The 25,350-nt window shown below is 46.6% G+C and overlaps 1 protein-coding gene across 7 annotated transcripts in view; it reads right to left on the bottom strand.

Annotated features, from left to right (window-relative positions):
• Positions 1 to 25,350, bottom strand: part of LOC135910206 (uncharacterized) — a 170,427-nt gene that overhangs the window by 83,394 nt on the left and 61,683 nt on the right. For all 7 annotated transcript variants that reach the window (XR_010566941.1, XR_011509216.1, XR_011509217.1 and 4 more), the window contains 2 exons: positions 21,099 to 21,188; positions 14,074 to 14,130 (listed from right to left, as the gene is read on the bottom strand). Coding sequence is in view for 3 of the 7 variants with exons in the window: in XM_070528130.1 (XP_070384231.1) it covers positions 14,074 to 14,130; positions 21,099 to 21,188 (147 nt within the window). In the remaining 4 variants the exon portion in view is untranslated. The remainder of the gene's footprint in view (positions 1 to 14,073; positions 14,131 to 21,098; positions 21,189 to 25,350) is intronic.

Genomic DNA, 25,350 nt, shown 5'->3' with positions numbered 1-25,350 from the left:
ATGCCAAGGAATCGACGCACGGCCTTCTTGTCGATGGGCTGTGGGAACTTTGCGATGACAGCATTCTTCTGCGGGTGGGGGGGTCTTCAGACTTGTTGATGACGTGGCCTAGGAACAGAAGCTCTTCGTAAGCGAAGCGGAACTTCACTGGCTTCAGAGTGAGTCCTGATGACTTGATGGCCTCCAGTACTGTCTTAAGCCGCCTAAGGTGATCGTCGATATTTCCGGCGAAGACGACGACGTCATCCAAGTAAACAAGAGAGCTCTGCCACTTCAATCCTGATAACACCGTGTCCATGACGCGCTGGAACGTTGCAGGTGCTGAGCACAGTCCGAATCGCACGACCTTAACTCGTAGAGGCCCACTGGCGTGATGAAGGCTGTCTTCTCGCGATCTCTCTCGCCGACTTGTATTCGCCAGTAGCCGGACTTGAGATCCATCGACGAGAAGTATTTTGCGTTGCAGAGCGGATCTAATGCGTCGTCTATCCGTGAAATGCGGTATACGTCGTTCTTGATCTTGTTAAGTCGACGATAATCGACGCAGAAACGTAGGGTTCCGTCCTTTTCCTTGACCAAGACTACAGGAGATGCCCACGGGCTTTTTGACGGCTGGATGATGTCGTCGCTCAGCATTTCGTCGACTTGTTCTCTGATAGCTTCACATTGTCGCGTGGAGACTCGTTAAGGGCTGTGGCGGAGTGGTCCAGCGCACTCTCCAGTGATTATGCGATGCTTTGCGACTGGTGCTTATCGAATCCTCGATGACGTCGAAAAGCAGCGTTTGTATCGTCGGAGCAGACTTCTGAGCTGTTGCTGCTTAAACATGGGGAGACTTGGATTTATGCCGAAGTCTGGTTCGGGAACTATGGTCGTCGGGGTAGATGCGGCAGAATACGAGAGGGCAAACGAATTACGGGTTTCCAGAATTTCCTCGATGCACGCAATCGTAGTGCCCTTGTTGATGTGTTTGAACTCCTGGCTGAAGTTTGTCAGCAACACTTTAGTTTTTATTCCGTGCAGTCGAGCGATCCTTGCGACGCAAATTGCACGGTCTAGCAGTAGACGTTGGTCACCCTCGTTGACGTCTTCTACGTCACCAGGTGTTTTGGGGCCGACGGAAATGGCGATGCTGGAACTGGGCGGGATGCTGACTTGACCTTCAAGCACGCATAAGGCGTGGTGACTACGAGAGCTCTCCGGCGCTTTCGCTCGATCTTCCGACAGCGTTATCGACTTCGACTTCAGGTCAATGATTGCGCCGTGTTGGTTTAGGAAGTCCATGCCGAGAATGACGTCTCGTGAACACTGTTGGAGGATAACGAAGGTGGCAGGGTAAGTCCGGCCATGAACAAGTAATTCGTGCCATGCAGATTTCATTCGGCGTAATGAGGTGTCCTCCAGCGGTCCGAATTTGAGGGCCTTCTCATTCAATCTAAACTTTCTTCAACTGGGTGCCGACGGGTCCACTCATGACGGAGTAATCGACTCCTGTGTTTACTAAAGCGGTGACTGCATTGGCGTCGAGAAGCACGTCAAGATCGTTGGTTTTTTTGTCTTGCGTTACAACTAGGTCTTGGCGTCGCATCACGGCTGCGTCGCGTTGGCTTGTGGCTCGTACGTGGCTTCTTCGTGTCGTTTTTCGTCGGCCTATTCTTTGCTTCCAGACTTCGTCGGGACGGCGGCATGTTGTTATGTCGTCGAGGTAGTTTCTTCGGTGTCTTCGTCCGCAGAGGAGCATATTCATCAGTTCCACGAACAGAAAGCGCACCTCCATCGGCTGCTCCTTTTAGTTTTCCGCATAAGGGCTCATTGACCGGCCCCGGACTGGGCCAGCCTATGGTCGGCGCTGCGGCGACAGGTGGTGATGGCGAACGGGACGGTCGTCTAGAGCTCCACTGAGCAGCGGTGCGATAGTCGGCGATATCGCAAGGGCATTCACCTTGCTGCGGGCGCGGAGCGTTGACGGGGAACCCTCGCAGTCCCATCTCCCGGTACGGGCATCGTCGGTAGATGTGACGCGCTTCTACGCAGTAATAGGAGAGCGGGCGGTGGTCAGGAGCGCGCCAAACGTCTGTCTTCCTTGGGTAGCTGCGCTGGGCGACGGGTGGGCGCGCTGGCGGCTGCGGCGGTAGTCGACGGAATTGCGGCGTTACAGAGCCCTGACGCGGTCGTGGAGGAGGACCTTGACGTCGGGCGACGACGGCGTATTTCATGGCTTCTGGCTCGGGCTGCGATGATTGTGGTTGCACCTCGGGAACTGCAAGCGATCGCTGGACTTCTTCTTTGACGACTTCGGCGATTGAGGCCACTTGAGGTTGCGATGAAGGGAAGATCTTCAGAAGCTCCTCTCGTAGGACTGCCCTGATAGTCTCGCGTAGGCTGTCGGTGGCCAGTGATTGAACTCCGGCGTAGTTTCTCGACTTGGTGTGGCAGTCGAATTGCCGCTTCCGCATTTCCAGTGTCTTCTCGATGCTCGTCGCCACACGAATAAACTCGTTGACAGTCTTCGGTGGGCTCGTTACCATTCCGGCGAAAAGTTCATCCTTTACTCCAGGCATCATAGGAGGACATTTTTCTCTTCGGAAACTTCCGGGTTGGCGAGGTGGAACAGACCACTCATTACCTCCATGAAGATGGCGATCGTCTCATTCGGCAGCTGTGCTCTGGTCTCCAATAGAGCTTGGCCTCGATCTTTTCGCACGACGCATGTAAATGTTTGCAGGAAGCCGCTTCGGAACTTGTCCCACGTTGTCAAGGTGGTTTGTCGATTTACGAACCACGTCCTGGCGGCGTCCTCCAATTGCGAAATACACATGTCGCAGCTTGTCATCGTTGTCCCAGCTGTTAAACGCAGCGACACACTCATCCATCTCCAGCCAGCTCTCCGGGTACTCAAATGTGGAACCGTGCAACGTCGGTGGTTCCCTGGGCTCCTGCAGAGTTATTGGTGCCACTGCGGCTGGCATTGAGGATGTCTTCTTGGTCGTCTCTGGATGACCTTCTTGGTCTGTCTTCTTGGTCGTATCTGGTAGAACACCGTGTTCAGCGGGCAGGTGCTGTAGCCGGCGGCTTGCTCGATGTTCCAGGATGACGCTGGTGTTGTCTTTAAGGTCCGTGCTTGGATTACGGGTTGTGGGGGGCGTCCGGTACATGAACGTAAAGCACCTCCACCAGATGTCACGTTGTAGTGAGGGTGAAGGCAGGAAAACTGTGATTAACAAAAGCAGGCTACACTCAAAGAACGATAGCGACGAATACACTCGTCGATTGTCTAAAATCTAGTAAGCAGGTCAAGTGCGTCGGCTTTTTTACAGCAGTCGACGAATGTTCCAGACTAATCGCTGGGACCCGCGTGTCTTCCACAAAGTTCTAGCAGAGAACACAAGGTTCGGCGACAACAGACAGCCGATACAAACATGGATAACATTCCAGAAACTTCTGATACATGCAGGCGCGTACTGCGCTGTGCGATAACATTTGTTAGGCGGCGAGACGTGTCGGCCGATAAGGAGAAACAAGTACACGTGACAATATAGTCATGTATTACAAGGAATGAAGCAAGACATTCCCGCACCCCCGCCACTACTTGAGCAGAGCCGAACAAACAATATACAGGCAAATCCAGGCAGGATGCTTTCCCCACCCCTTCCTCTAGAACAAAATATACGTTAATTAGTCGTTTCGGGAAGCCCTTTTACATGTATGAAACTGAATGCATTGCGTCTTACGATAGTAGGAAGATTTGTTTTTTTTTTCTTGGTCTCTTTTACAAGCAGTTCAGCAGCAGAAATTATCGTTCGGTCTATCTGAAAAGCGTTAAGCGCCTTTCAATGTTTCGGCATTATGCAGTTTACGTGCTGTAAATCACTAGGCAGCTGCTGGCGGAGATTGGCATTGTGCCAGTCATGTATGGTATGAAGCCCTTGTGACTAATAAGTGTTCCGGTTTTCATTACTGTTGCATATGGTGCCGTCGTCTTGGGCAGACTGTATACTAAATGCGCTGTACAAAAGAAAAAAGAGCCAGATTATCCACTTGCTGGTCTTTTCGCAGTAGATAACGCACAGTTTATTCAAATAAATTAGTGGACATTGCGCTTGTTCTACCCTTATCAACACACCTAAGAGATCGTAACACGTGTTAGCTGATAAGTAACCTTATCAATAAGCGCCCATTTATGTGCATTGCACTGAAAGTGTGGCAAATGTATTTATCTCGAAGTATGAGAAAAGACCCATAACAAGCGAAAATAAATTGCGATTCTTAACGCGATTGTTTAAAGCGGCCGTCACTATGCTGAGCTTGTTCGTTCGGCACGGGCATATTGCATTATTACCCGAAAAATGTGCACAGTCTAGCAGGGTATATTTGTTCTACAATTATTGTTATAGGAATCGTTTGTGATTCTCGCATTTCTTTTATATTCATAAGTACACTCTGTTTCACATGACCCTATCTTGAAACGAAACGTACCGTTGCTCGCACCGGCGACCATTATGGTTTTCTAACTGCTCATCATACTGTAACACAACGAAACATCATAATGCTACTGATTTATATTCATGTAGTTTTCAGTCAGAGGTAAACCAAGTTAACTAGAGAGATAAGTAATGACAGCAAATTATATATAACCCGCCGTGGTTGCTCAGTGGCTATGGTGTTAGGCTGCTGAGCACGAGGTAGCGGGATCGAATCCCGGCCACGGCGGCCGCATTTCGATGGGGGCGAAATGCGAAAACACCCGTATTTAGGTGCACGTTAAAGAACCCCAGGTGGTCAATATTTCCGGAGTCCCCCACTACGGCGTCCCTGATGATCAGAAAGTGGTTTTGGCACGTAAAACCCCATTTATTATTAAATTATATATAAAATACTATTGAACCGCAAAAATAATTCACTGAATACTTTTCCCGCATATTGTTGCATTTGTTTTACGTGTGTGTCTCTCTATCCTTTTCTTCCGCCTTATGTTCCAGTGGCCATCAATTACGAACTTGCCCAAGCCTTTGTCAGCTTTATTAAACAAGAGATTCAATTCAGCTGAATCTAATACTGCATGTAATGTGGCTGACGCGTTATTTGTTTTTTCTAAATATTCTGAATTGCCAGTAGTTAGCAAGCATAAAACCACAATATCTTTGTTATTCCGCTTAAGCTGCGGTTGTCATATATTGCCAGGAAATTTTCATGATAACAGCCAGGGAAGGATTGGAAAAAGATCGAGGAATTTCATGATCACAACATAGGTATGCCGTCTTGTTACATGCCACACAAATTTTTCCAGAGAATCTCTCTGTTAAATATGTTTTTAAGACATTTCACTTCATAAAAAGTTGAGGCAAATTGGTCCCATTTATTGAAAAAAGAAACTAAAGTGAAGCACACTGACATGGCAATTCGTACTCAGTTTATTTTCGTTACCTTAAATTCCTGAACCTCTAAACCGTAGAAAAAATATTTAAACTTTGAGAGCACCCTAAATAATTTACTGTGATAGCATGCATTCCAAGTATAGTTTTTGTTTCCTGGGAGCTGCATATCTGTCTTGCCAAGACACAAAGTGCTAGCCTGGTATTTTGGTGCTCATGTGGTATACCAAGTGAAAATATCAGTAGAATCAATCCATCTGCCTTCTGTCGAAGTTCTGGCCAATGACCCATTCATTTGGGAGTGTGAGGAAGCCATTAAAATGTGTAATATTGAAAATCAATTAACATCTTCGGCATGATACTGTGAATGCTCCAGCCGCTCTTGTGAGCATATCCCTCTGCGCGGGCGTACTTATTTACAAGCCAAAATATGCACAGACAGTCCAACTCGCTAGCCTTGTTTCAGCAATTGATATAGAGATCACTTCGCATAATTATGAAACGTGTCTTAAAAGCAGCATACTGTTGCTGTAGCACCAGCAGCAGTTGGGATTGTGTAAATGTTCATCATACTATAAAATGAAACATTGCATAATAGTACTGATTAGTATTGACATGAAGCCATTACGCGTACTTAAACCGCCTTGAGTATTGACCTAAATGGTTTGAGTAAGTATATGAAGCTGCTTAATGAACATACAATGAGTACGCAATTGTTATTTTTGTCTCACATTGTTGCATCTACTTATTTGCAGCATACACTTGCAACAACTTTGGAACATATGACGCGTCTGCCGCGGGGGGCCTGGTGGCCTTGCTTGCCAAGGGGAAGTAGTCTGTAAATCTGTAGATATTCTCGATCACAGCGTGAGACTTGCATTTTAATAAAAATATTATATCACGCAATTAAAAGAGTTAATCCAATGCTGGTGCAGTTGTTTTTCTTTTTGCATTGCATGATTCAGCACTAGTGTAATTGCTTCAATTTTTTTTAGTGTTTATGCCACATATGAGAGTGCAGCTGGTTCAGGAGCATTATTAAGCTACTGACATTAACGCATAGGAGAAGATGAGAAGCAACTCAGGAACGTACATACTCTACATTGAAAATTATTTTGTCACCATGTGCAAACAGAAATATAAACTAACTTGTAGATAGCAAATAGCTAGCAGATTACGTTCAACCAGATGCATTGTATGCAACTGTAATATTTCTTAAATGTGCTCGTGCACGAAACTCATGCCGTCTTGCATAAAGATTTACGACTACATGTATTTTAGCTTTTTCGACTGCTTCCATCAGCACGGCTGGTTTTCTATGTACTGTTCCCTCGGTATGTTCCCATATGCATGCTGGATGCAGTACATTATCGACATTTGCAATAGACTGCTGCTCATTAACAAGCGAAGCGGCAAGTGCTTATATATACTCGAAACGTATTTGGTAAAATCAGTGGTTTATATAGCTAGTATATAGGGTGTCGATCACGGCTATTTTAGCCCAAGATTTAAAAAAAAACACGCTCCAAGGTATAGTATAGTTACGCCCACAAAAGGCGTTACTTTGAAGCCGGGTAGCGTTAGATGCGATGGCCTTGATCAGCTGAGCGCCTGTCGAGATTCAGCTAGCCAGCCACCCTTCGGTGCCCCCGCATACTGTTTGCTGAGGCGTGAACCCACTATGCACGTAAGAGTGTCACATTTCCCTCCGCGTAGCCGAAGCCCGCCGGGCAAGTAAAACAGGCTGTCGATAAATAAATGGCTTTAAACGGGCGACATGCGAAAATTCAGTCTTTGCTGACCGCCGGCCATTTGATGTGAGACGTGCTATGCGGTAGGTTAATTCGCTGATACGCTCAGTAATAACATAGGGTCCAACATAGTGGGCCAGCAGTTTTTTCACATAATCCGCGTTTCCTGGTTGGTTTCCAGAGCAACACTAAATCACCAGGGTCATCTATCACATGTCGGTGTCGGCGGTCGCAGCGTGCCTTCGAGCGGTCTTGTGAAACAAGAGTGCGTGAAGAAGCAAGTCTTCCGGCTTCTTCAGCAAGACAGACTGTCTCTGATATACAAAGATTATCTTGGCTGGAAAACGGGAAGATAGTGTCTACTGTATAACGAGGTGGACGAGCGTAAGGAAGAAGGGACTGTCGCCCGTAACTTCACGCTTTGAAGTGTTAAATGCATACGTAATGAAAGGTAGCACGTTGTCCCACTTCTTATGATCTGACGCGACATACATGGACAGCATGTTATTAAGAGTTCTGTTCGTGCGTTCGGTAAGGACATTTGTTTTGGGTGATACTGGGTGAAATCTCGAAACCTTGAAGAAAATAGACGAAGAATCTCTTTGACCAAGTCTCCAATGAACTGCCGCCCACGATCACTGATGATGACTCTGGGAGGTCCCTGTCAGAGAATGGCAAAACGCAGCAGAAAAATACACACTTGGGTTGCAGTAGCCGATGCTATTGCAGCTGTCTCACAGTAGAGTGTCAGGTGATCGGCACACACAATTATCCAGCGATTCTCATCGGATGAACGCGGGAAAGGACCGAGGAGGTTGATGCCAACTTGCTCAAAGGGAGTGCTGGAGTGTGGCACTGGATGGAGTTGACTATAAGGAGCACTCGTCGGACGCTTGTAACGTTGACACTCGCTGCAGCTGGACACATACTGGGCGGTCGTCTGGCGCATTTTAGGCCAGTAGAACCTTTCTTGAAGGCGGTAGAGAGTTCACGCAGCACCAAAATGACCAGATGTTGGATCGTCATGTACAGCGCGCAAGAAGGAGACACGAACACTCTCCGGGACCACCAGAAGATATCGTAGGCCTGTAGCAGAATAGTTCTTTTTGTAAAGAACCCCTTACTCTCCGGGACCACCAGAAGATATCGTAGGCCTGTAGCAGAATAGTTCTTTTTGTAGAGAACTTGCATAGGCTATAGCGTGTTCTTTGGTGTCGACGCGTTGAATAAGGGCTGCACCGATGCCAATACCGCTAGCGTCCGTATGAACTTCTGTGGGAGCCGCATGGTCGAAGTGTCGGAGAATGGGATGCCACGTCAGACGAGACTTCAGCTCACGAAAACTACCTTCACATTCAGGAGTCCATTCAAAGGGAAGGCCCTTCTGGAGGAGGCATGTCAGCGGATACGCGATGTTGGCAAATCCACGAATAAACAGGCGGAAGTACGAGCAAAGCCCTAGGAAACTGCGTAGCTTTTGCACATGGCGCGGTTGCTTGAGGGCTTCCACCGTAGCAGTCTTCACTGGATCACGTCGTATACCGTCCTTATCTTCTAGGTGTCCTAGAACGAGTGTTTGGTGCTCTCCAAAATGACACTTCTTCGAGTTCAGCACCAAACTCGCTTTGTCCAAGCAGTCTAGCACAAGGTCGAGACGTGCGTTGTGCTCACTGAACGTGCGCTTGAAAATCACTACATCGCCTAGATAGCATATGCATGCTTTCCACTTCGCACCACGCAGGATTTTGTCCATGAAGCGCTCGAAAGTTGCAGGCGTATTACAAAGCCCGAAGGGCATCACATTAAATTCAAAAAGTTCATCTGGTGTTACAAATGCCGTTTTCTCCTTGTCTACCTTGTGAATAGAAATCTGCCAGTACCCCGACCTCAAGTCAACAGACGAAAAGTAAGACGCTGATGAGAGGCAGTCGATAGCATCATCAATACGCGGAAGAGGATATACGTCCTTTTTAGTGATTGTGTTGAGGCGGCGGTAGGCAACACAAAATCGCCATGTACCATCTTTCTTTCTAACCAGAATCACTGGTGCTCCCCACGGACTACAGGATTCTTGGAATAAATTCTTATTTAGCATTTCTTCGACTTGGTCATTGATCACCATGCGTTCCGATGGTGAGACTCTATATGGTTTCTGTCGCAATGGTTGGGCAGATCCCGTATCTATGCGATGGTGTATACCAGAAGCAGGAAACAATGGTGGCCCCTCTTGCTGGAAAAAGTCAAACGGTCGGGCATGTTTTAGCAGAATATTCGCCACTTCATGACGCTACTTAGTGCTTAGTGACTTGTTTACCATAGTCAGAAACGAGGAGTGCGCCGCAGGGCAAGCGTTAACAAATGGCGCTCATTCGCACAATCAAGGACCTCTATAAGAATGGCGAGCAATAGCACTTGATTTTCATGCTAGGCGGGAAGTTTCACATCCTGTGGTAGTATTGCAGCTTCACTCGAATAGTTTACGGCCCATAAGTTAGTGTGTCCCTGAACTACTGACACTGTGCAATACGGTATCAGTATATTCCTCTTGGTGCAACTCAGATGAACGGGCTCCACGGTAGCGTCAAACGTTCCGTCGTTTGTAGGGAAACAGGCGACTGAAACACAGGTTGCGGGTAACGGAGGCACAACTGTATCCCGGGATACACAAAGCACACTTGTACGATACGGTGGGCCTTCCATAAACGCAGCAGAAAAGCTCGTACCTACACTGATTTCACCCGTTTTACAGTCGACGGTGGCACCACACAGTTTCGAAAAATCAAGGCACAGGATTACGTCATGCGTAGAATGAGGTAGAACAGCGAACTCCGCGGTAAATATCTTACCACCCAAGGTAACGTCTACATTACACACGCCCACAGGATACAACTCCCCACTCATTCCGCGAAACGTATCAGAACTCTCCCAGCAAAACACCACTTTTCGTCCTAGGAGGCTTTTGAACGCAAGACTCGTCACTGAACTGGTTGCTCCCGTGTCCACTAAGGCTATGGATGACACCCCGTCAATAATTACAGACACCTTATTCTCAAACATGCAAATGGTTGGAGGTATCTCTGTCGACATGGAAGATTGTCCAGCGACCTCACCTCCAACGGCCGCGCTGGCTAGTTTTCCGGAGGTGGCGACCGCTATCGACGCCGCGGAGAGGGCGATCGGCTCACACGAGGAGCAGGTGGTGGTGTGAAGCTGCGATCGGATGCTGGAGAACGGTTCCGCAGCGGTTCCGGGTGCAGGTGAGGCAAGCTTCTTAAATATGTGTGCGAGGGCGAATATGTTTCGCCAGAGGAGTGCGGTGCCGCCTGGACATCATCGATCGGTCGAACCTCGGTTGGCGGCGATGGCGGCGATGGCAGTACCTGGCAATGTGACCTAAGTCGCCACAGCTATAACACACAGGTAAACGGCGATCGATGAACTTCCCTTCGAACGCTCAGCCGTGGGGGGCCGTGTAGCAGATCGAAGTGGCTGAGCCTGCTACACAGGAGGAACGGTCGGTCTGCGTGCAAACCTGCTGGGGCGAGGGTGTTGTGCAGGTCGGTGTTCGGGCGTAAATGTGCCCTCACGTGGCCATGGAGCTCCTCTGTGGTTCACGTCTGTGACACATACCACCGGTTTCCAGGAAGCGCAAGGTGCGGCAGGCGCCATGTGTTGCCGGTAGTAAGCATCATGTTGTCGTATGACGTCGCGCGCAAGTTCCTGGTGCCGCAGCAGTTCTTTACGCATGATCTGCCGTATAGTGGACGAAATATCGGCGGACGGGCTCTCATGGACGCTGGCAACGGTTGTCAGATTCGCCAGGCGTCCAAGTTTTGGCACAATGCGACGTGATTTCAACGTCTCAAACATACTGCAACGACGCACGACATCTGATACGGAATCAACATGTTCCCCGCTTATCAGGAAATTGTATACATCTTCTGCAATTCCTTTGAGGAGATGTCCGACTCGGTATTCCTCAGATATCTGTGAATTTACGATTTTTCAAAGCTTGAAGATTTCTTCTATGTATATAATATATGTTTCTCCAGGAGCTTGAGCTCTGTGAGCTAGTGTTCTCTCGGCGCGTTTCTGTTTGGCGTAGGAGTCGCCAAAACACTTCTTAATTTCCTCAAAAAGCGCTCCCACGTAGTTAGGGAGTCTTCGTGGTTATCATACCACATATGCGCTGTCTCACTCAGAAAGAGTTCGACATATTCAAGCTGAGTGACAGAATCCCAACGGTTGTAGCGGCTCACCCTTGCGTAATGCGTGAGCCACTCGTCGACGTCTTCGCCCACTTTTCCCGCGAACGAGCGTGGTTTCAGGTTGTGCTGCAAAGGTCCAACTGGCGCTGACCTTTGAGCAGGTGAAACTAGAGCTGGCATTTGTCCACCTCCGTCCTGAGCCATAGGGAAAGTTATTGGCAAGAGACCGGCAAGACAACGGCTCCGGCAAAGTTCTAGATGTTGCGACTCCGTGGTACGTTGTGTCGTACCCCGCACCTCCACCACTCTGTTACGCCCATAAAAGGCGTTACTTTGAAGTCGGGTAGCATTAGAGGCGATGCCTTTGATCAGCTGAGCGCCTGTCCAGATTCACCTAGCCAGCCACCCGTCCTCTTCTTCGTTCACCACCCTTCGGTGCCCCCGCATACTGTTTGTTGAGGCGTCAACCCACTATGCACGTAAGAGCGTCACAGTATTATAAAAAAGACCTACAGGGAAGATCTCTTACGGCTGAACACCATAAGCCTTAAATTCGAATCGTACTGCACCGTTTTTCTTTTTACATTATTCCTCGTTGAACAGCTTCAATGAATTTATTGTATCTCGGACACATTCTATTGACAATAATTGATTAATAGTATAAGGCTATGGATTAGCTGTAGACTGATCTGCAGGTATCGTACACAGATATTCTATGCACTTATGAGCTTACACTTTTTGTAGACTAGTCAAAATATGTGTGCGTCCTTTGACACTCTATAAACTGCCTATAGAATAAAAAGAAATTCATGTTTGTAAACCAATGTCTCCAGAATGTCTGTAATGAAAAATGTGTTGGAATATACAGATCTACCTTTGTAGACTGAAGTCTGTAGGATGTCTATGGATAGTCTATACACATTTGCCAATAGACATTTTGTGACTTCAGTCTGCAAAAGTAAAACTTTATACAGCTCTCTTCTTGTAGACTAAATCTATGGGATGTCTATAGACAAATGTCTATAGGTAGTCAATGGACATTTGCTTATAGACATTTTGTAGATTTCAATCTACAATAGTACAACTACTGTATACAGTTCCATTTTTGTAGAATGAAGTTATGGAACGTCTATAGGTAGTTTATAGACATTTGCTTATAGACATTCTATTGTTTTCAGTCTACAAAAGCAGAACTGCTGTATAGAGTTCTACTTTTGTAGACTGATGTCTATAAAATGTCTGTAAGCAAATGTCTTTAGACTATCTATAGGCACTTGTTTATATATATTCCACAGACTTCAGTCTACAAAAGTAGAACTGTTTAACCCTATGCACTTTTGTCTATAGACATTCTGCGGACATTTGTCTACAAACGTGAATTTCCATTAGTCTACAGACAGTCTATAGAGTGTCTGTAGACTTAAGGCCACACACTTTTTATAGAATAGTCTATAAAAAGTTTGAGTTTATAGACTGTCTATAGACTAGTCTAAAATGTCTACAGACAGTCTATCGACTTCTAAAGCAAATATCTATAGACTGTCTATAGACGTTCTATGAAATATTTTGCAAGTGATGTGTTTGAATGTGCGACATTTGTTTTCTCAGAATCTTTGCGTGAAAACTTCTCTGGGATTACGCAGTGAGCTTTTTTTGTAACAAATTCCTATAATAACTTTCATATGTCGAGCGAAAATATCGCGCAAGACATCAGTCATATTATATTTGCTAGTTGCGACCGCTACGCAAGAAGCGCACAGACATTAGTGCTCATGAGGGAAGCCTGCTGGACGACTTGTCACATGTATTTCAGCGCATGGGCGTGTCAATGAACACATACAAAAAAAACGAGAGAATGCTCAGTGCAAAGCAAAGGCTAAGTTGAAGATAGGGCGTTGGACCTACAAATGGCTTTATTGCAGATAAAGGTTTTCTTCGACAGACCCAATGAAGCATCTGTACCAGCAGTGAGACACACACTTCTATATTATAATCACATATGGCCATATACAGCGTAAGCTGAGCAGTGTTTGTAGTCGAGTGCCGATATAGGGGGGCCCAAGAATGACATCTCAAAAGGCACATGTCAGAAAGTATACGAAATGTGGCTGGTGCGTTATATATAAAGTATAATTATTCTATTGAAAACTGAACATTGGACAGACGGGAGGTTGTGTCAGTGATAGGATGTGGGAGCTTAGAAAACCAGTTCTGAGGCGGCAATTTTTCGTTGCAATATCGGCAGTGTGGCTTAGGGCCTCTGCTAAGAAGAGCAATAAAAATTGGTGAAGGGAAAAATAAAAAAATTCTGCTTCTGGATAATCTGCATGAAAAGCTGGGCGAGTACGCCGTTCCGGTTCCCGACAACTAATCAGCCTTAATTTTGTAGATAGGCATCGGCATGTGTTATTACCAAGTAGAAATGTCTAGCTGTAGTTGTGCATGCACAGTTCGGTTTGGGAGAGAACACGAGTTTACTCAAATAAAATGAAATGTAAGTCGAGCACCCTACCACACATGCAGCGTTTGCCTTTTTTTTTGGTATCGTTTCTTGTTTATTGCATTATGTTCACCGGCGTACCTATGCTAAAAGCGAGTGCCTAGTACCGCTTTGAGAAGCACCGACATCAACTGATCATTCAAATGTTTATGCTCTTAGCACCTAATAACCACCCTACAAAGGGCGCACAGTGACCATGCTTACCTAAGTATCGTGCACTTACCAAGAACAAACTCGCTTACCTCAATTAACTTAGCCTTGCCTATTCCTAGCGGGTCTTGGGGATCTCGTGTTGATAGCTGAAACGAGAGAAATGTCATGAAACACGCTGAGATATCATTTCGCTCACATTGTTAACGACATTCAAGGAGGCCACACTTAGAAAAGGTGGCAAAGAATTGTGAAGAAGGTTGCTTCAGATTAGATACCTAGTAAATTGCGAGCCTTGGAAGGGCACGTCGACTACGCTGGTGTGCTTTGGAAATATCCTAAATGCAACTTCTTGCTTCTTATCAGCTCTTTAGTACCCTCTGTGCACGGCAGAAGTTCGCCGGAAGATGCAGGCTTTGAATGTGGAACACTCTTGTATTCATTATTTCAAGACCATTTTTCCGACACTAATGACAATAACACAAAGTCCCGAGAAGCATATAAGGCTTTCAGATTGTAGCTGACCTTCATTTATTTTAAAGCACTATTGCGTTATGAGGCGGCTTCTATGTTTTTTATTTACTTTGTGAAGGCATGCTCTTCTATGCCCGCATTGCTTTCCTTGTTATTCATTCTCTATGTCGTTTTGTATGTTTTTCTTCGATAATAATGCATTCACAGTGCCGCAATCTGCTAAATACTTAAAGTGTAGTAAAAAAAAAGCTGCTTCGGCCGAGGGTGTTGGGGTTGTTATGTTTCCAGCGATATAACGTAGCACATATTGTGTCCATCATAGTAGGTGACTGTAGGTGTGATGTACAAGGCACGAAAGTGGACGAGCGTGGTGTTAGTTTTCCCCATCATGCGGGCAGCAATGAATTAAGAGCCGGGCGCTGAGCCTCTTAAACAGCGCGACCGGAAGGTGGTCGTTTTCAATTCAGTGAACTTTGTGAACTTGAACGGCTTTGCGCAGGTGAGATTAGGGATGGCGCCCTCCATACATACTTGTATAGTAGCGACCGGTGCGGTTAAATGTGCAACCACTGTACATGCACGTATCTTGTGAAAAGTTCCGGCAGGATTCTTCAAAGAGGGCAACGTGGCGCTCATGCGGGCCTATTTCTTGCAGCATGAGGCGTTGGCGTGGTCGCAGTATGACAGGAGGCTGCTCTCGGTCAAAACGTCATTCGGACAAAAGTTTCACCTGCTCGGTGCTATGCCGTTCCATCCGTCTACTTCCGGCTTGCAGTTTCGTACAATTTCGTTCATTGTTGGCGCCCTATTTGCCGTTGTCCAGACAGAGTGCCAGTTAAAGTTTACGAATATCATTGGAACCTAATCAAATTCGACCATTAGCTGCACGGGTGCGTTAGACTACTGAGCCCGCCAAAAAATTAGCTAGTATAACATTGATGTCTATGTTTACCATTACAGATCAATGTCATTGGAAGTGGGAAGCACTTGCCTCATTGCTTAGCTTGTCCATTTTCATTACCCGTATATTTGGCAGGCCGTTCACCCTTTTCACCAGTCTCTTGGTTTCACTATTTAAGTGTTGACACGTGAGTACCCTATAGGGCAGCTATTCAGACTCAGGGGTGGGCTATGCTATTAGTAACTATAGCTAGGTCTTCAAATACAGATAAGTGCAATGCAAAATACAGTCTAACCTATTCAGCGGTACACCCTTGTAGCGACCACAGACGCCGCTACGCATGGACGCGAATGGTGGGCTCCCGCGGTCGGCATGGAAAAAGATGACCAAAACCAAGTTGGGCTGCGCGTTCTCGCGGCGCAAAGATGGCATGCGCTAGTCCGTTCTAAGAGCCTGCTATGCTGGTCCCATAGTCCTGCCACTCTTCTGCAACCTTTCGGTTTGCGGCCTTAGTGACTCCGTACTACGAGATGACCGATCCTAGCAGCCTACCGCCCTCAGGCAATCTTGAGCCTGACGCTACGTCACGTCCAAAAGGACGTAGCAGCTCTACAGCTTCACCTGCCCATGTTCTCGTGCAAGAACACACATGGAAGCCTCACATGGAAGCCTCATTCGATCTACACCACGTCACCTCAGAGATTTCTCTGTATGTGTATTTATTGCCAACCTGTCTCCTAAGGCTGCTCACGAGGTGGTGGACGTCATCGCTGACCCTTTGGGCATGCCGCGCCCCATCACATGAAGTAAAGTATTTTGGACCTCACCACGGCGTCTCATAGCGGGCGCCTCGAGCACCTACTCACCTCCGATAAGCTGAAAAATCGCCACCCTTCCCAGATGCTCTACAGCATGCCACGGCTCCTGGGCATGAGCAATGTTGACATAAACGCCGCGCTGTTGAAGGAAGTCTTTCTGGTGCGCTTTCCGCAGTCTACCCTCCTTGTCTTGGTATCTGCAGGTGACTAGAACCTCGACCGTCTCACCCCGCTCGCTGATCGAGTCCGTGACGCGACTTTGCCTGTCGCCGCTCCCTCTTCAACACGAGAACCGTCTATTATGGCCGGCCTAGAGTCCCGGTTTGACCCGCTCGCCACCTCCATTGACGCCCTTCGGACACGAAGGGCGTCAATGAATGACCAGCCGCGCTGGTCTCACGACCAGCGCGGCTGCTCCTCACACCCCAGCCACCATGCTTCTTCACCGAGCAGTACCCTCGCGCCGTCGTCGAAGTTCGCCTATTTGCTGGTACCATCGCACTTCCGAGCACCGCGCCCATCAGAGGAAAGCCCGATGCCAGTGGTTGGGAAATGCACCGTGAGATCCCTGAAGATGGCATGTGACCTTGCCTTACAACCCGGCCGTTTTGATCAGCATGGATCGCATTTCCGGCCTGCCCTTCCTTGTACACACGGTAGCCGAGGTCAGCGTACTGGCATCCTTCAAGCGTGACCACACTTACAGGTGACCTTCCCCTACGATCCACACAGCAAACTCTACCTTCATCGCAACGTGTGGCCTACGGTGCCTCAGTCGTGACCTTCGCCTGCGGCGCAGGTTCCGGTAGGTCTTCATCGTAGCCAACGTCGATCAGTCTGTCCTCGGCTCTGACTTCCTGACCCATTTCAACCTCCACTTAGCATGCACCGGCATCACCGGGTAGACAGCAAGAAGCGAGTCTCCTTCCCCGGAGTTCTGGCTTCCACTGGCATCCGCACACTGATTTCACCATGCCTGCACGCTTGTATCCTTGAAGACTCTCCGGAAGTTACGTGGCCCTGCAGTTTGAATAAGCCAACCAAGCACAGCATAACCGACGACATTTCATGCGTGGTGCACCCGTCGCAGCACATCCACGCCGCCTCTTCGACGAGCGTCTCGCCATAGCTAAACGGCAATTCGAACACGTTCTCCAGCTGATAATATTTGCCCTTCGTCCAGCAGTTTGTCCTCCCCACTATATTTGGTACCCAAGAAAGAACCAAGTGACAGGCGTCCGTGTGGCGACTACAGGGCGCTTAACGCTCACACGGGTCACGATAGCTATCCCCTTACACACATTCAAGATTTCACAGGCAACCAGGAAGGCTGCAAAACCTTCAGTAAAGCGGACTTTGCCAAGGCCTATCACGAAATCCCTGATGAGCCGGCCGACGTATCGGAGATGGCTATAAATACACTGTTCCGCCTGTTTGAGCATGTGCGCGTGCCCTTTCGGCTGCACAACGCAGTTCAAACGTTCCAAGGATTCATTGTCCAGATAACACGCGGACTCCAGGCTGTATTTGTTTACATCGATAACATCTTCGTTGCGAGCACCAGTCCACAAGATCATGAACGTCACCTCCGGGAACTCTTTTCAGCAGATCCAACAATTTGGCCTGGTGGTGAAACACCAAAAATGCGTCTTTGGGTCATCCTACCTCGAGTTCCTGGGCCACTACATCTCGGTGCTGGGAATTTGTCGATTGCCCTCCTACATCCAGGCTGTGCAAGACTTCCAAGCACCCAGCACCCTACGTCAGCTGCGTGAGTTCCTGGGCCTAATGAATTTTTCCCGATGCTTAATCCGCAATGCGCTGAGCTTCTGCACCCATTACCTGACCTTCTTTGCACGAGCAGCGGCACCTCATCTGTGATTTCCTGGTCTGCCGGATGTCAGGCTGCACGCCAAGAGTGCTTTCGGTGTACACACGCTTGAGAGCAGCAAGATACCACTGCGCATGTGCTCCGCCATGTTTTTTTTCATAATTCGTGGGCTTTCTTTGACACCCGGAAAAAGAGACTACGTGAGACGTATCATACAGGAAGCAGCTCGATCGATCGTTTCTGATGGCGAACTACAAATCCGCATATATACTTGGGGTCCTCAGCCAATCATGGAAAAATTGGGTAATTAAACTAAACAATTATTGAGTTACGGGGATACAACAAACAAAAAAGTACCTGAGCAAATATATGCCAGTGCGAACAGTATGCGTTTCTTTCATTTCGCTTCCGATGCTGCTTTCATTTTTGAAAAATCTTGGCCCAAGTTACGTGGGACAACCAGTATATGGAAGGCTTCAGCAAGTCCACGAACCTTTCTGTCTTTGTGCCTGATGATGATGTCACTTCATGGCTGCTTGTCTTCCTTTGTTTGGCGATAATTAATAATTATGCTACACACTTCTGTTTTTCTCTTGTCCGTGCAGAGCTGGAGGCTGGCTGGCTGGCTGGCTGGCTGGCTGGCTGGCTGGCTGGCTGGCTGGCTGGCTCGCTGACTTGACAGACTTGACTGACTGACTGACTGACTGACTGACTGACTGACTGACTGACTGACTGACTGACTGACTGACTGACTGACTGACTGACTGACTGACTGACTGACTGACTGACTGACTGACTGACTTGGCTGGCTGACTGACTGACTGGCTGACTGACTGACTGGCTGACTGACTGACTGACTGACTGACTGACTGACTGACTGACTGACTGACTGACTGACTGACTGACTGACTGACTGACTGACTGACTGACTGACTGACTGACTGACTGACTGACTGACTGACTGACTGACTGACTGACTGACTGACTGACTGGCTGGCTGGCTGGCTGGCTGGCTGGCTGGCTGGCTGACTGGCTGACTGACTGACTGACTGACTGACTGACCGACCGACCGACCGACCGACCGACCGACCGACCGACCGACTGAGTGACTGACTGACTGACTGGAGTGTGGTGTAATGGTAATCGGGGACGCACACGTACCCATGGATAGACGAATTACGTTTGCATCCAACAATCTTGAAGCTCGTCTACCAGCGAGGTTTTCAACTTTCTTTAAATTTTATAGGGGTCCTTACGTGGTATAGGTTACCGAACATAAATATTACCTCGAGCTTTGTGGTTGCCTTTTGACGTCTCTGTATGTCCGAAGCAGTTCTGGGCCCTCCCTTTTGCGTATACTTTTGAAAGTTCGGAATCAAGTTACGGATTATAAGAGGAACAACGCCAATTTCTGCAATGGCTGAGTCAGGCAACTGGGCTAACCTACATTTCAGATAAAATTAGCTGATTAGTTGAGTGCAGATCCACATGTGTAATTGATTGAGACAGGTGCGCCACAAATTAACACATTGCTCGCACCAAACTAGCTGAAAAATATTTCCTTGCACTCTGTCGATTTTGCAGCGAGGTTGGACATATAGTCACCACTTTTGGTTGCCTTTTCGTTACTAGAAATGTCACACGATAGTCGTTTTTGTGTCAGCGTGCTAGTAGTTATCAAGGCATGCATATTTTTATTGCAATGATAGGATTCAGAATGCTCCATCCGATATGTATTGCTTCTCTTGTTCAATCGTCGGATGGCTTGACCCCTCATAGGTCATATTAGCAAACCAAAGGAATACAAATTTTCTAGCCTATTTTGTCCCGTTCCTTCTGCATCTAAAAAAACCTAGTCCACGAATGGACATCACTGTCTGGCAAAGCACCGTTAGCAGACTGAGGGCAGCAGGAAGAAAACAAAATTCTCATACATTTGCAGTTTGATATTTGGCTTTACCGTTCCCTTCGCAATTCCTTCGCTTCATTCTAGTAGATGTAGAGAAAACGAAGGCGTTGGTGCTCACTGCTTCCAGAATATGTTGTTCAACTTCATCTTAAGGCATTACAATGCAGATACGCGCGGCAAGGCGCTGGTTTAGTTTGATTACGAAGTCGACCGTATAACAAAAAAAGAGAAACATTTTGCTGCGCCAATTGGTAGCGCACACTACGGCTTGAGTAGGCAACAGGGCCAGCCAGCTTTTCTTTATCCTGCCGATCCTCTGCCCGCTTCGTCTCCTTATGTCTTCATCTAATATTTCCGGAACGACCACGTTCGGTTATGATGGAGCTAGGCAACGCGGATATTTCGTAAGGAACTGCGTGAGGAGTTAATTTTTTGCATCGCGTTCGTTGACCTCATCTACGTCTTCTGCTAGCAGTACGACACATGGTTGCTCCTAAGCGTGCCGCTTTGCTGGCACCACCGTCTCCCCTTATGGTGCTAGTACAATTTCTTAGCATGAAAATGACATGATCCATGGCGCACCTTGGTAGAAATACTGCGCTCTTCATTAGAACATTCCCCGTTCCGAGCTACGAGGGCAGAATGCCTAATGTTTCCATATGAGGTCATCCTGGTTCCAGTATTTGAGAAATGTTATACAATGCATGTTGATATGAAAAAAGGGAAATTCCGTTCCTCTAAGCCAAATAGTGCTAAATTCATCACTTTTCACAAGACTTGCATGCCTATTTCTAACGAGCATCACGACGGCATGTATTTTGATGGCTTAATGACATTCATTACACATTATAAAAAGTCGAAAAGAACTTTCTTATGTCGAACGAGTGACGAACGTGACGTCACCCGTGGATATGCGCAAGTCTGCCAAAATGAAAACCTTGCAGTATTGCACTCGTGGCGCCACTTTGTTGGCGTGCACAATACTTTCACGTGCAAATGAAAGTCGCATCATCTGTTAATACGTCAGTTTTCTATGGAAATATTTACTTCCAAAATATCGTGGAGGCAATTATATGGACGTATTTAACACAGAACCACAGCGGATAAATGTTTTCGGCAGAAAATCTAAATTTCCTAAATGTCTTTGTTATGTCTTCCACCGTTTCGCAGGAAGGATTACTCACAACGTAAACTGTAAACGCTGAGTAAAAGATCAAAACGATGAGCCGTATTTTGGTCCCAATCACAACTTTTTTAAGGAGGCCACGGTCTACCTGCAATAAAAAGAGAAAAGCATCGGCGTTATTCAAGGTCGTGGGCGCAATTTTCTAGCATAGGCAGGGCCCGTAAACCCAAGCTGAAGCGTTATTTTCAGTTCGAGAATGTTTTTATCGCTGAGAGGCAGTAGTCAACGTACATAGGCTTCCGACACACACACACACACACACAAACACACACACACACACACACACACACACACACACACACACACACATATATATATATATATATATATATATATATATATATATATATATATATATATATATATATATATATATATATATATATATATATGTGTGTGTGTGTGTGTGCGTTAAGAAGTACGAAGTTTTACATTTTGTACAGGTAGCTGCTATAAGATACCAAACGGGAACAGGTGCGTTAGCGCTATACATTGCGAGACACAGGAGTGTGAAACGGGTACCTGTAACAAAATTAAGACAATAAGTTCATGTTTTTGACATGACTTCTTTCTGCTCAATCCGACGCATTAGCGAGAAGAGTGGGGAAACAACATTACAGAAATGCAGGAAACACCAATGCATTCATAATCAAGAGACTAACAAAATACACAATTTATACAACATGAAATTGGAAACCCCTTGGCATCGGGTATGGACGTGACGGAGTGCTGATTGCGGTTCTTGCTCGCTTTGAGGCGACGCAATGAAAGTTCATTTGATGCATGAGGCATAATTTTTGCGACCAACGACAAGCAAGATGTACGCTGGTGGCAAAAAATTAGTAATCTCGTCTTGCTCTAAAGTGATAAATTATTTGAAAAAGATGCATACATAAGATTTTTGTGGATCTCGTGAATCGTTCGGCAGCTTAACATTTCAGTTTCATTGCAGGAATGATAGCAGTGTAAAAACTAGTGAGTAGGGAAAGTCAAGCGCGTGAGTTTGAATGATAATGAGGTTAGGGATGTGCGTGTTAGTATATCGGTCCCAGATTGGTGCTGCATATCCTAGTAGTTTCAATTTTCTTGTCATGCCTGAAGTACGTTTCGTGTGGCCAGTAGAAGTTTGCAACCAACTCCCACGATGTTACTGTGAACGACAGCCCAAGTACGACGGTTCGCTAATTTGTGGGAGGACAGCGCTACCGCGTCTTTGTCTTCCTCCAGACATTTCGAGCCTGGGTAATTACGTTTACGTAACCCACATTTCTTACTACGACAGCAGCGACATCTGCGTTTGACACAGGCGACATTTTGGCAGCAGTGACACCGGTGTGCCCACGTTTCTTGCTAGGGTCCACTACATTCTTCAGAGCTTCTGGGAGCCACCTTGGACTATCAAGTCCTGCTGAAAATCGCCTAGCGCCTGCACATACGCAGACCTTGACAAGATTCAGAAGCGGTATACGAAAGTGAATAGTGGGGCAGCGAGGAATACGAACACCCTACCACGCATATTATTTTCAACAGCAATAATTAGAGGGTGTTCTGGCACTAATGTCGTTAAGCCACCATGGAACGATGGTTGTCAATACGTTGGTCATTCTTATAATCGTGCTTCTGGCTAGAAGCTTTTCATGACTTCGTTTATTAAGCTTTATCTTCATGCACTCGCCAGAGTTTCAAAAAACTTGATCTTTTTTTTCAATGCAGAAGGCAATAAGGCAGTGCGAACATGCATAATCGCTTGTATTGACAGCGCTTCCGCTTGTACATGCGTCCATGGCGTAAAGGTTCCAACATGGGGCTTCGGTGCTAGAGGTCCTGTGTTCAAATCCTCCCCAGGACAATTTTGTTATTCATTTTTTAGGCACATAATACGCGGTAAATTGTCTGAACTTCATGAATTAGCAAATCCTCGAGGCAATGCAAAGCCAAAAGGACGAAGCTTACGCAAATTCATTGACCAACTGCCAGCTCCATCGTGTCCGAACCGGCATGGTGGTAGCTCGCTTACACATTAGCGCCGCAGTTCGCTTAAGCAACTGCATGAAACTACATGCTACAAGCAACGCTTCGCGGCTGCTGATACAGCAGTATTAATGTAACTAACTGATGCTTTGTTGACACACCCTTTGAAGTGTGGTAGTGACAAATAAACACCTATCCCTGCATGAGTTACTCAAGTAGCATATACATATCTGGAATTGGAGTATTTTGCATACATCTCAACCCGGAAATGGAAGAGAAGAGAAAACTGGCGCACAAAACTTCGAAAGTCGGCGACCGCTATCTCTTACAAAGCCTGCATGACCAAACGGATAAGCATTTTGACAGATTTCATAGCACCCTGCGGATGTTTCTTACATTTTATCTCCTTATTTTTTGTATTTCCTGGAGTCACTTATAAAGATTTGAGGAAAATTGCCTAGCAACTGCGCATACCACGGCCTTGCCTGGATGTAGTTGAGAGACACTAACGTTAAGCCTGTGGCTCTGAGTCATATCAAGACCTTGAAACGATAGCTGAGCGGCTCCTGATACCGCAGTAATACCACCGTCCGTAAGGAGAACTGAATTGGCACCTGGTGGAGAACGTTGTGAATGTCTACAACATCTGTTTCTTACAAAGGCTGCACCAGACTCATGAATCAGTACTTTGGTAGCGTTGTGCGTCCGTTTCTTATAAACAAAATTCACTGCCTCTAAAGAATTTCCGGGCGCTACCTCTGGCTATCATGTCCTCTCTAGAATCGACCAACCGGTATGCCTGCCGTCTCCTGAGAGTATTCAAAACGGAATACAAAAGTAAAGACTAACGAAGTCCTTGGCACTTATGTTTTTTTTTTTTACTGGTTCCTTGTATATATCGCATTCGGTCATGCTCACAGTACAGCACTCTAAACACTGCCCGCAACCATGTCTTTCTTTACCATAAATATGTAAACAAAATCGCTAAATATTGTAGACACATCGTTAACTGGTTGTTTGACTGCACCCTACCACCTTGCAGAAAGGACAACAGCAGGCGCCGCGGCGAAACGCAGCAGTGACGCATTGTAAAGCTGCACGGTATGAAATCCTTATATCCGGTTCCTTGTTTCCAAAATGTTTGGCACGTTTTTTGCCTTTTCAGAAATCTTCTTGTCGTTTATATTCGCGTCTTTTCTGCTGTAGATAGATTTGAAGACATGAACAGTGGCTAGCTATAACTAGATGATATCGACAAAATATTTGATTGACTTTGTGCGGTGACCATTTAGCAACTGGTAACAATTGTTAATGTAATAGCTGCGGACCTTTATGTACATGAGCATTCTTGAATGTTCTTGCAGATTCTGTTCTGTCGATCGTGTTCCCGAAACTTGTGCATTCGGGTCACTTGCACAACGCGAATAATGTTGTAAATGCTGAAAAGCACAGGAACATCACTAGATACCCTGGAGCTTTAGATGAGCCATATGAGGCGATCGCTGACTCTACTCGCCGAAATTGTTCTGCTTTAAGTGTCACTTGCTTTCTTTTTTTTTCTTTGCACAGATTCACCCTGTCAAGGGGTTGAGCTTTGTTCTCAAAGCATTATATGTGCTCGCGACGCCGATAATCCGGTGTTGTCCACAACAAGTGGTATAAATAATCAATGTGACCCAATTAGCGTTTTGTGTGACGACTGCGGTAATCAATAACGTAGTAAAAGCCATAACAACGTGAAGATGCAGTTATTAGGGGGAAAATATAATGTCCCTTAATGTGAAATAATGCAAAATAAAGTTACTACAAGTTAGGCTAATGTGTCTTAAGGTTGACTAAACTGAACTGATTTGAAAGTGAAATGAAGGCCAATATTTATTGCGTGTGCATTTTTAGGCCACTCACGCCGGAAATCCGTCACTCGGTTTGTCGATCCCTCCGTTGCGCAATACATCGATGCACTCCTTAGAGAAAAAAAATAGGATAAATTGTCAAGGAAGAAAATCGTAGAAAAAACGACCTTGCCTCAGACCCTACGCTCAGAGGCCCAGTGCCTTGTCACTGGGGTAAACAGCTACGCTTACAGTAGGCGAATACATGTGAAAGGTATGGATGTGCTGAACTTACTTGTCTCTGTTGTCGCGCAATGCAGACAGATACGCAATGGGTTGATAAGGAAAGTAAGGAGTGATGAGAGGTTATATGGGTGTTATAGCGGTTGAAATTGAGTGATAAAGATCGATAAGGGCTGTTAATTGTTGGAGGATTACTGAGCGGAG

This window comes from Dermacentor albipictus, chromosome 10 (assembly GCF_038994185.2).
Source record: "Dermacentor albipictus isolate Rhodes 1998 colony chromosome 10, USDA_Dalb.pri_finalv2, whole genome shotgun sequence".
NCBI lineage: Eukaryota > Metazoa > Arthropoda > Arachnida > Ixodida > Ixodidae > Dermacentor > Dermacentor albipictus.
The sequence above is the reverse complement of the archived record's forward strand: the minus strand, read 5'-3'. Positions and strand labels throughout refer to the sequence as shown.